We start from the raw sequence: 12,500 nt of genomic DNA on the forward strand, positions 1-12,500 counted from the left end.
GTGTCTATTATATATATGTACATGATCGTTTTCTGTGTAGCTGTACATCTATCTTTAGGAGGGTGTGTCGAAACATTCAGTAACGAACAGAAAGGATTGGAATTATCGAATAGTTGTTCCGGAATTCCTATGGATTTACTATGACAAGATGATCTTATTCCTGAATTCTATGGAATATGACTTGCAATATGCAGACAAGCCACAGGCCTTCTAGGATACAAATATATTCAGCGACGAGAAAACTATTTTTTTTTTTTTTTTCTTTTTTAAGACCCCAACGCTGCGAGATATGTAATTATGGTGTCAACAAAACAGGTAGTTAACGACACCACCTATTTCCCTTCGTTCGACATTTTGAAGCAAGATGTTTGTTTTAATAGAAATGAACGCTAAAACATCATATATGTCTATTTTTATATCTCATGCAGATTTGAACCAGAGAATGTGATCTCTAGAATTGCGAATGGCTGAATCACCGCAGGGTTGTTTGGGTGGATGCACGCAAGTGGTGTCGGGAGGTGACGGATGATTTACTTGTAGCAGATATGTAGAAATCGTCGAGGAGGTTTTCCTCCTAACAGTTAGGGCTATAGTTTTTCCTGAAACGGATCCCTTCTATCTTATTCAGGACAACAGACCCATAGATACCAGCCGCGTTGTCCAAGATTGGTTTCTTGAACACTGACATCGCGCTTCTGTCATATCCTAGCTTATCTCCCGATCTCACCCAATTGAAAACGTGTAGGCGGCCATGTAGAAATACATGTATCAAAACCACACTCATAATTGTGTCGCAGTCGTGAATAATGCTTTGCAAGCATGGGAATGTCTATACTGTGAGGTAGGCGTGCGTTGACACCCGAGTTAGCGGCGTCTATGTGCGTCTTTTGTATGCGCCATTAAAGTTAATCCAGTATTATAGTTTAAGCCAGATCTTTAATTGGCAGCATTCAGGATTCATATTAATCCACCTCCAGAGCAGTCTTTATTACTGATCCTAGATTTAATCCTACGCATGCGCTGAGAGGACAAGTTAATCCCACCAATCGTGTGTTCATACGTCATGACATCATCAACTCCATAGAAAGATGAGTTGAGCTGCCAATAATATTTATAATATGCAATAACGAAACAAATTCTGACATTTTCATATATGGAAATTCATTAACATATATTTCAATAAGTTTTTTGGGGTATTCAAACTGCAGATATAACTCTCAACATTGAAAAGAAAATCCCAGAGAATTCTGAGTTTACAGAGACAGAGAGGGCAATGTTATTTCCAAGTTGAAAAAAACATTCCCAACATAAGTAATATATTAATCGAGTAATAAAGAAAGCTTTTAAGAAGTCACGATTAGGTTTTAAATTCAAAGTCAAAAACTTCTTGATGTTTTAGTTTTAAGAGACTTCAAAACCGCGTGGAATGTTATCATGATCCTCGCTAGCCCCAGCCTGTGCGATCGCACACGAGAAAGAGCTCTCGGAGAAAACTCCGCTAATATAAATTGATAATACGAGTATTCAATTTTTGTTTGACATCTTCGTTTCGGTTGTCTATAATATTTATAGACTACCCGAAGCCATATATATAATTTATTTGAACTGACACATATTTTATATCGGCATGATATATATTTTTGCCTCTATAGTCAACGTTTCCCTATCGACATTAGCGTTAATCTGAAACTTGTAGAAAGTGAATGCTAATTGTCATTACACAGATACTCGCTTTTTCATGTAATACAGCAAATTTACTTGTAATCGCATTAACTCGTGCGCCTGGCAGTGTGTCTTGCATGTTCTGTGCAAGTAATGTGAATTTGGATTAACTTTAATCCGGAATTAACTTTTATGACGGATACAGAAGACGCCCTATGTATCGACATTTGAACTGTTTTGGCAGCAGGGAGTAGGAACACAAGATAAACTTGAATAGCTTACCAGTATCTTATTTTAATTGTTTTGACTTCAGTGAAATATGTCAATTGTCATTAGATAATATAGTAACAAGAATCAGTGTGAGTAATACCTGTCTGGTAATAGCTGCCTTGGTGAAGGGGCATCCGGAACGATGGCGGCCGTTCAGATACCCGGCTCTCTGGTTACTTCACTGGAAAAGAAATTACTCTCCCTCATCCCAATGATGTGGCCTCTATTTGCAATTTCAGATTGAATAAAGTGTCAGCTTGGCAGCCTCGTTTTCACCTCGGATTTCCCATCTGTCTTTGACATCATATATCATCGGACATATTTTCATGTTTAGCATATATTAGGATTAGCCGCGAAAGGAATTTCAGGAATTCACGAAGATTTATTATCATAAACAGTATAAAATGTCCTTTCGTGGTTTTTTTTTTTTTTTTTCCTTTCTAGATGGTACATCTTACTCCAAACTATTCAAGTTCCGGGTGAAAAAAGCATGAATTTTCACACCGGGAAATAAGTATTTCTATGATAAATTTATTAAAACTATGGATAAAAGCTTTAACATGCACTGATAAATAAAAGGGAAATATAAATTGCATACTTGTCAGATAAGAGTGGACTGCGCGATTGAATTCCTATTTCATCAGAATGAACAAGATTATTCTTTTAATATATCAATATAATACGGTCGTGTATTGAGAGAAAGTTTTTAATTTTTTTCACACTCCTTGGAACCACATCTAAGCTGAACAAATGCGACTTCTCAGGGAAACGCAATGACTTATGGAATAATAATAGCGAAAATTATGGTCAGATTTTAGCCCTAGATAAAAAGCATTCAGAATGATCAACTCATTACATATTTATTGGAAACCTACTGCGGTTTTGCGTTCAGCTAATGTTTTGTATTGAAAATTATAATGTAGCATGCTTTTTGTTTATTAAATCAGTGTTACTGTACTGTATATATGTGTATTTTGTATGTACATGTATAGTATGTATGTATGTATGTGTATGTGTACATGTATGTATGTTGTGTACATGTATGTATGTATGTATGTGTACATGTTTATGTATGTATGTGTACATGTATGTATGTATGTATGTGTACATGTATGTATGTATGTATGTATGTATGTGTACATGTATGTATGTGTACATGTATGTATGTGTACATGTATGTATGTGTACATGTATGTATGTGTACATGTATGTATGTGTACATGTATGTATGTATGCATGTATGTATGTGCATGTTTGTATGTGAAATTATATGTGCATGTTTATGTTGTATGTATTATGTGTACATGTATGTATGTATGTTACTGTATGTATGTATGGTGTACATGTATGTATATGTATTATGTATGTATGTATGTGTAATGTATGTATGTATGTATGTGTACATGTATGTATGTATGTGTAATGTATGTATGTATGTATGTGTACATGTATGTATGTATGATTGTACATGTATGTATGTATGTATGTGTACATGTATGTATGTATGTATGTATGTATGTGTACATGTATGTATGTGTACATGTATGTATGTGTACTTATGTATGTATGTGTACATGTATGTATGTGTACATGTATGTATGTGTACATGTATGTATTGTATGTATGTATGTATGTGATGTATGTATGTGTACATGTATGTATGTATGTATGTGTACATGTATGTATGTGTACATGTATGTATGTATGTATGTATGTAGTGTAGTGTATGTATGTATGTATGTGTACATGTATGTATGTATGTTGTGTACATGTATGTATGTATGATGTAATGTATGTATGATGTATGTGTACAAATGTATGTATGTATGTATGTATGTGTACATGTATGTATGTATGCATGTATGTGTACATGTATGTATGTATGATGTATGTATGTATGTATGTATGTATGTGTAATGTATGTATGTATGTATGTATGTGTACATGTATGTATGTATGTATGTATGTGTACATGTATGTATGTATGTATGTATGTGTACATGTATGTATGTATGTGTACATGTATGTATGTATGTGTACATGTATTGTATGTATTTGTATGTATGAGTGTACATGTATGTGTACTGTATGTATGTGTACATGTATGTATGTGTACATGTATGTATGTGTACATGTATGTATGTGTACATGTATGTTGTATGCATGTATGTATGTGCATGTATGTATGTGTCATGTATGTATGTATGTAGATGTGTCATGTATGTATTGTGTATGTATGTATGTATGTATGTATGTGTACTGTATGTATGTATGTATGATGTATGTATGTATGTATGTTACTGTAGTATGTATGTATGTGTACATGTATGTATGTATGTATGTGTACATGTATGTTGTATGCATGTATGTATGTATGTATGTATGTGTACATGTATGTATGTATGTGTGACATGTATGTATGTATGCATGTATATGTACATAGTATGTTGTCATGTAGTGTATATGTATGTACTATGTATGTATGTATGTATGTGTACTTGTATGTATGTTGTATGTGTCATGAGTGTATGTATGTATGTATGTATGTGTACATGTATGTATGTATGTATGTATGTATGTGCATGTATGTGTACATGTATGTATGTATGTATGTGTACATGTATGTGTAATGTATGTATGTATGTATGTTGATGTAGGTGTACTATGTATGTATGATGTATGTGTACATGTATGTTTAGTTGTTACATGTATTTGTATGTATGTGATATGTATAATTGTATGTATGTATGTGTAATGTATTATGTATGTATTGTCATGTATGTATGTATGTGTACATGTATGTATGTATGTTGTATGTATGTATGTATGTATGTAAAGTGTATGTATGTATGTGTACATGTATGTATGTATGTACATCTATACATACAGAAGAAGTTAAGAAATAGGCGCTATGAATTTTCTGAGTTGTGGAAATGTATTTTTTATTAAATCAATGAATATCTCGATTCTCTATTTTCAATGAAAGTTTTTGATAAAATTATGATTTAGACACGCATCGAACGCAAATAACGCCTCGTTTTCTGTTGTCGGTATAACTATTTTATTTTTAAATACCTCAATATTATACTTTTCTTCAATATTTTTGCATCAAAATTATTTCTATAATAGATTAATATTAAACAAAGTTCTGTAATTGCCATAAGACTAATTTTTCAATGAGTAGGCTTGACTCTTTACTTTGTGTTCTCTCCCACCGAATCGGGCTTGGGTCGCCGAGAGCATGCTTTGGCTCTCGGACTTCTCTCTCCGCTTAAATGATTTGAAGTAACATATTCTATTTATCAAAAGGCTATAAAAGGAAAGGATTCTAGTAATGATTTTATTTGGAACATTATATATTGCATACAATATAATTTTCATTTTACATTGCCATATCTCCGACTGCGCCGTTATCTAGTTTCTGTTACAACAACAATTCTATTTATGTCTTCACATTTTTTCATGTCTCCAATCAGTCTTTCACAGTTTTGATTATGGCCAGGTATTAATGAACTTTCGGGTTTCCACATATCGATTTCATGCATATCATAGGCCAAGTATGCAAACATCATATCTGTGGTCAGATGTTGGGAAATGAAATCTTTCACACTCAGATTACACAGTTTTTTTGCAGTGAAATTATGCTTCTCCTTATTTTTGAATAGGGCTGGTGTGTATGGCCATTTTTCACGAATTCCCCTTTTCAAAAGCAAGGGAAGAAGTGTATCATCTACATTATACAGATGTCTGTTGATGGACGAGAAGTAGCTGCTAGGAAAGCCAATTTCACAGCCAATCCTGGCATACCTCCTTGAAGTTTCAATAGCAGTTCTGAACTTTTGCAAAATCAAAAATACTTCTGATTGTTCTTGGATTTTTTTTCAGTGCGTTCAGACACTTTATAGTGTTCTTTTTTCCAATCTTGGATTTATGGGGCAAATCACCATCACAAACTCCTTCCAGCTTGGTCAATATGGTGCCAATGGTCAGGCAGATGTGTAGGAGGGAACAGAAAAATCCCAGCTACCTGACACCAACTGGCAAAATACATTTCTGCAATATCTTCTGTTGCATATAAATGGGACTTCTGCATTGTTGGTCTGCTTCCAATTCAGTCTGTTAAATTCCCGTCTTTGCGCCTGATAATCAACACTTCCGAGTGATCCATTGCTTCCTTGTACTTTTGCATCATACCAATCTATATCTTCCTTGAGGATTTCTCGGGGAGTGTTTTTCTTTGCCTTGAATGACACAATCACAGTTTTCGAGAATTTTGTCTTTAATGTTACATTTCTGATGGAGTCGTGGTACTCTTTCTTTATTTTTTCTTTAATATACCAAGGTGATATTGTCTTGATGCCGAATTTGCTATACAGCACAGCAATTTCCGCCTGCAACTTGGATAAAATCTGAGATTCCGTAATAGTCAAATTATTGCATGGCAAGCTATCTTTTGAGCATCCTTTTAGTATCTGGTTACCATGTCCTTTTAATGCACAGTATCGAGCAAGAATGTCACTCTTCGTCTGTGGTACCAAACTCTTTCAGTATACGTGTATCGGCACTGCGCAAACCACCACGTCGAAGTGCCATATTGCCACTGACGAGATCGTCACCACAACATAGGCGAGCGAGTAATGTGCATTATTAAGGTAGCACAAGTTTATATGGAAATGCATAGTGACTGGGAATCTTTACGGAAGTCCCCAGGAATCATTCGCAATGACCTAAGTTACCCTATGTTTGATTCTGCCATAATGTCGGATGAACCGAAATGGCCTTCCGTGGGTCATGCGGGTCACAGCCAGGCCGGCTGAGGCCGCCGCACCTCATCCCAGCGCCGGAATGGTATTATACATTAATCAAAAATAGCGAATAGTAGATATTTTTTTATTTGTCTAATATTTTGCATGTCATTTAAGCATAGTAGGCGCCTGTTTAGCAACTTGCTGAATGATTCTGAAAAAGTCGGATTTATTGAAACACCCTAGTGTACATGTATGTATGTATGTATGTGTACATGTATGTATGTATGTATGTATGTATGTGTACATGTATGTATGTATGTATGTATGTATGTGTACATGTATGTATGTTTGTATGTATGTATGTGTACATGTATGTATGTATGTATGTATGTGTACATGTATGTATGTGTACATGTATGTATGTGTACATGTATGTATGTATGTATGTGGACGTGTTGAATAAATTTGCGTGCATACATGTATGGGGATGTGTATGAATGAATGCGTGCATGATGTATGTGGACGTGTATGAATGAATGCGTGCATGCATTGTATGTGGACGTGTATGGATGAATGCGTGCATGCATGTATGTGGACGTGTATGGATGAATGCGTGCATGCATGTATGTGGAGTGTATGGATGTAATGCGTGCATTCATGTATGTGGAGTGTATGGATGAATGCGTGCATGCATGTATGTGGACTGTATGGATGAATGCGTGCATGCATGTATGTGGACGTGTATGGATGAATGCGTGCATGCATGTATGTGGACGTGTATGGATGAATGCGTGCATGCATGTATGTGGACGTGTATGGATGAATGCGTGCATGCATGTATGTGGACGTGTATGGATGAATGCGTGCATGCATGTATGTGGACGTGTATGGATGAATGCGTGCATGCATGTATGGGACGTGTATGATGAATGCGTGCATAAATGTATGGGGACGTGTATGATGAATGCGTGCATGCATGTATGGGGACGTGTATGAATGAATGCGTGCATGCATGTATGGGGACGTGTATGAATGAATGCGTGCATGCATGTATGGGGACGTGTATGAATGAATGCGTGCATGCATGTATGGGGACGTGTATGAATGAATGCGTGCATGCATGTATGGGACGTGTATGATGAATGCGTGCATGCATGTATGGGACGTGAATGATGAATGCGTGCATGCATGTATGGGACGTGTATGAATGAATGCGTGCATGCATGTATGGGGACGTGTATGTAACATTCATGTATCTCTCGGTCCTACATAGTCGATATGCCGTTGCAAGATGGTGCAACATTTTTGATAGTACTGTACATGAATTTGTATGGGGACGTGTATGAATGAATGCGTGCATGCATGTAGGGGGACGTGTATGAATAAATGCGTGCATGCATGTATGGGGACGTGTAGGAATGAATGCGTGCATGCATGTAGGGGACGTGTATGAATGAATGCGTGCATGCATGTATGGGGACGTGTATGAATGAATGCGTGCATGCATGTATGGGACGTGAATAAATGTATGCGTGCATGCATGTATGGGGACGTGAAATGAATGAATCGTGCTGCATGTATGGGGACGTGTATGTACACAATCATTGTATCCCTACTACGGTCCCTACATTAGTTCGATAGGGCCGTTGCAAGATGGTGCAACATTTTTGATACGCTACTTTACATAGATTTTTAAAAGCATTTAATATTCTCAAGTTTTATAAGTTTCCAGCTTTAATTGATACTTGCTTTGCCTCACCTCCGTAGGTGTTGCCATTTTGATAAAAAAAAAAAAAAAAGGATGCCAGGAAGTCGCATTTGAAAATTTTCCCAAGACAAAGTCAGTGATAGCCTATACTACATGTTTTGCTATTACTTGTTTGAAGAAAACAAAAGATGAAATGTATTACGTTGTTTCCAAAAATAGATTGTATGTATTTGTGTACACACATGTCTATGTATGTATATATGTATTTGTGTACACACATGTCTATGTATGTATATATGTATTTGTGTACACACATGTCTATGTATGTATATATGTATTTGTGTACACACATGTCTATGTATGTATATATGTATTTGTGTACACACATGTCTATGTATGTTATATATGTATTTGTGTACACACATGTCTATGTATGTATATATGTATTTGTGTACACACATGTCTATGTATGTATATATGTATTTGTGTACACACATGTCTATGTATGTATATATGTATTTGTGTACACATGTCTATGTATGTATATATGTATTTGTGTACACATGTCTATGTATGTATATATGTATTTGTGTACACAATGTCTATGTATGTATATATGTATTTGTGTACACACATGTCTATGTATGTATATATGTATTTGTGTACACACATGTCTATGTATGCATATATGTATTTGTGTACACACATGTCTATGTATGTATATATGTATTTGTGTACCACATGTCTATGTATGATATATGTATTTGTGTACACACATGTCTATGTATGTATATATGTATTTGTGTACACACATGTCTATGTATGTATATATGTATTTGTGTACACACATGTCTATGTATGTATATATGTATTTGTGTACACACATGTCTATGTATGTATATATGTATTTGTGTACACACATGTCTATGTATGTTATATATGTATTTGTGTACACACACGTCTATGTATGTATATATGTATTTGTGTACACACATGTCTATATATGTATATATGTATTTGTGTACACACATGTCTATTATGTATATATGTATTTGTGTACACACATGTCTATAAAATGTATATATGTATTTGTGTACACACATGTCCTATGTATGCATACTATGTATTTTTTGAAAATGTATATGATGTATATAATGTATGTATGTGATGTATCATAATGTATAGTATGTATGTATGCGGCATGTATGTATGGCGGCATGTATGTATGGCGGCATGTATGTATGGCGGCATGTATGTATGGCGGCATGTATGTATGGCGGCATGTATGTATGGCGGCATGTATGTATGGCGGCATGTATGTATGGCGGCATGTATGTATGGCGGCATGTATGTATGTATGTATGTATGTATGTATGTATGTATGGCGGCATGTATGTATGTACATTATCATCATCATAACGGGGCTAACGCCGACGGGGGCGCATGGCCGCATCCACCCTTCGCTTCCAGCCACCAGGGTCCAACATGGGCTGAGGGCCTTCTTGGAGACTTGCCATCTCTAACTCCTCGTCGAGCTGCTCAAGAGATACAACCTTATGGGCAGGGACATCCACAGGGTAACAAGCTAGGTGCCATGTAGCCTGAGTTGGCGATCCCGGATTATAATCTTACGGGGTAGTCGTCGGTTGGACACATGGTCCTGCCATCTGTCTCCCATGATCCGTCGAGGAGACTTGTTACAAAATGCTTAAGACGAGACTTCAAGGCACTAGATAGTGTCCAAGTTTCGCTTCCATAGAGCAAAACTGGCAGTATCAAGGCCTTGAAGACACCCAGCATGGTCCTTCTGCCTAGGTACTGACATCTCCAAATGCTCTTGTTGATCGAGTTCATGGTGCCTGCTGCCAGACCAATCCGTCTACTACTAAGTATGACAGCTCAGAGATATGGACTACATTACCAAGGTATTCAAAACTCTCTGACTTCAATGTCCTCACCACAAGCATGGATCGACAGAACGGGTTCCCCTAAAGAGCCGGTCACATTAATCTATTCTGTCCAGGGTTCCCTTTACAGAGCTAGATACTTACCTAGCTGTAAAGGGATCCGAGATGAAATCCTTCTGCAGCGCGAAAACGGTATATCAGCATTTTATCCCTGCCTACAGCTGAAAGGTTTTGCCGAAGCAAAAACTATAATGTAATTACTGGTAGGCTCTTTACTTAGAATTTCAAAAAAAGACTATATATCATGATATAAACAAAATTAATTTAAAAAAATACAAGGATATATTACATCGAACAATGATGTCTCATTAAATGTTTATAGTTAATTCAGTAAAACGTTCATTTGACGAACATAAACATCAACCCACTCCAACACGCCAAAAATATGGAACACTCTTTTGAAGGCCATTACTCTTGCTGGATTAAGTAAGAGCCAAGAGGCCATTGTGGGACACCAGTCATAAGGATTATTAAGGTAGGAATTTGAAAAGAACATTAATGGATGAATTAAGCAATGAACTCAGTCAGGAAGCATCCTCGATTGAAAGCGCCTTTGTTTACTGTTATGAACGCTGAACTGAGGTGATGGTTCTCTCTGAAGATATAGTGAATGTAGTGTGACAAATCCCCCTCTGTAGTTGACCAGACTTCGGCGATGCTATCTGAGGATCATAGGACAGAATAGACTAGTGTGACCTTCACTTAACAGACCCCTGAAGTCCTGAATCATGTGTGGGAGACCTCTAGGCCCAAGCGCCGCCGCTGGTGACTCCAGAGACTGCAACATCATCATTGGAGAAGTCAAGGTCACAGACTTGATATTGCCCAGTGTTGCTCCACACTGACTTTGGATAGTAGATCTGCCCATTATCCAGTCCATGCAGTGTTGAAAAGTGTTAGTGCAAGGACACAGCCTTCCCTCATCCCTGAATTAACAGGGAAGTTCTACAGGACCCCACCACACTTTACAGCACTTTCAGTACTGGTATATAGACTTGCTATTAGGCCAATAATCTATGCCTTAAGGTCGATGTAGGCACAACTGAACTCGCAACGGCGTTCCATAATAACTCTGAGCCCTAAGATACGGTTTATATGGATTTGCCAGGGGTGAATCCAGACTGCCCCAGTCTCTGTGCCTCATCAGGTGGTCTCTGATACGTTTCAGAAGAATGTGGGCGAAAACCTTGCCTGTATACTGAGCGGTGTAATGCCACGGTAGTTGCTACAGTCCCAACGATCCCTTTCCCCTTCCAGAGAGGGATGACCACACCCCTGAACAGGTCAGGGGAATGGGACCAGACTGCGAGATGGCATTCAAGATTGCATGCAAGCCCCTTGTCATAGATTCACCCCCCAACCTTCAGCAGTTAAACATGAATATCGTATCTGCCTGTGAATTTTCCACTCTTCACCATCCTAAGTCAGTTCAGTTCAGTGGCCTCAAATGTCTCCAGGAGATAAAATTCTGCACTGCCCTCGGGCGATGGACTCATGCGCTGTTTCAAATGCTTCGCTTCACATCGCTCAGAGCATGAAGCACCAACCCAAAATACATATATATGTGTGTGCATGTATTTATATAAATATATACATGTATATGTATATATGCACATAAATACATTTATATGTACAAATGCATATGTAGATATGCACATGTACATGTGCATATGTTCATTATATACATGTGTATATGTTAATATGTACATACGTACATATGTACATATGAGCATATGTACATATGAGCATTATAGGGTATTACATTGTGCATATGTACATGTGTGTCATATGCACATGATGTTACATGTGTGCATATGTACATATGCTCATATGCACATATGCACATATGCACATAAGCACATATGCGCCTATGTGCCTGTGTGCCTGTGTGCATGTGTGCATGTGCACACGTACAGATGTTTTTGTTTGTGTTTTCGTTCGTGCACTCCCGAGTCCGTTTTGCTGAGCGACCGTGTGTGCCCTTTTTTTTCCATAGAATTCTTATTACTTTTCCCGTTTTCAGTGAGGGCCTTCCAGACTTAGCGTTGGAGTACGTGAGCGTCGTGATGGGATCTTGGCGCGAGGTCGGGAGCCTCGTCTGTGGGGAGCACATGAACATGACCGTCGCGTGGATTTCATGAAGGC

The 12,500-nt window shown here is 37.3% G+C and overlaps 1 protein-coding gene across 1 annotated transcript in view; it reads left to right on the forward strand.

Moving 5' to 3' along the window:
* LOC125034278 overlaps nt 1-471 on the forward strand; it is a 52,824-nt gene extending 52,353 nt beyond the window's left edge. The window contains exon 24 of the mRNA XM_047626035.1: nt 429-471. Within this exon, the coding sequence (XP_047481991.1) occupies nt 429-471 (43 nt within the window). The remainder of the gene's footprint in view (nt 1-428) is intronic.
* The last annotated feature ends 12,029 nt before the right edge of the window (nt 472-12,500 follow it).

The sequence above is a fragment of the Penaeus chinensis genome, chromosome 2 (assembly GCF_019202785.1).
Source record: "Penaeus chinensis breed Huanghai No. 1 chromosome 2, ASM1920278v2, whole genome shotgun sequence".
In the NCBI taxonomy this organism is placed as follows: Eukaryota; Metazoa; Arthropoda; class Malacostraca; order Decapoda; family Penaeidae; genus Penaeus; species Penaeus chinensis.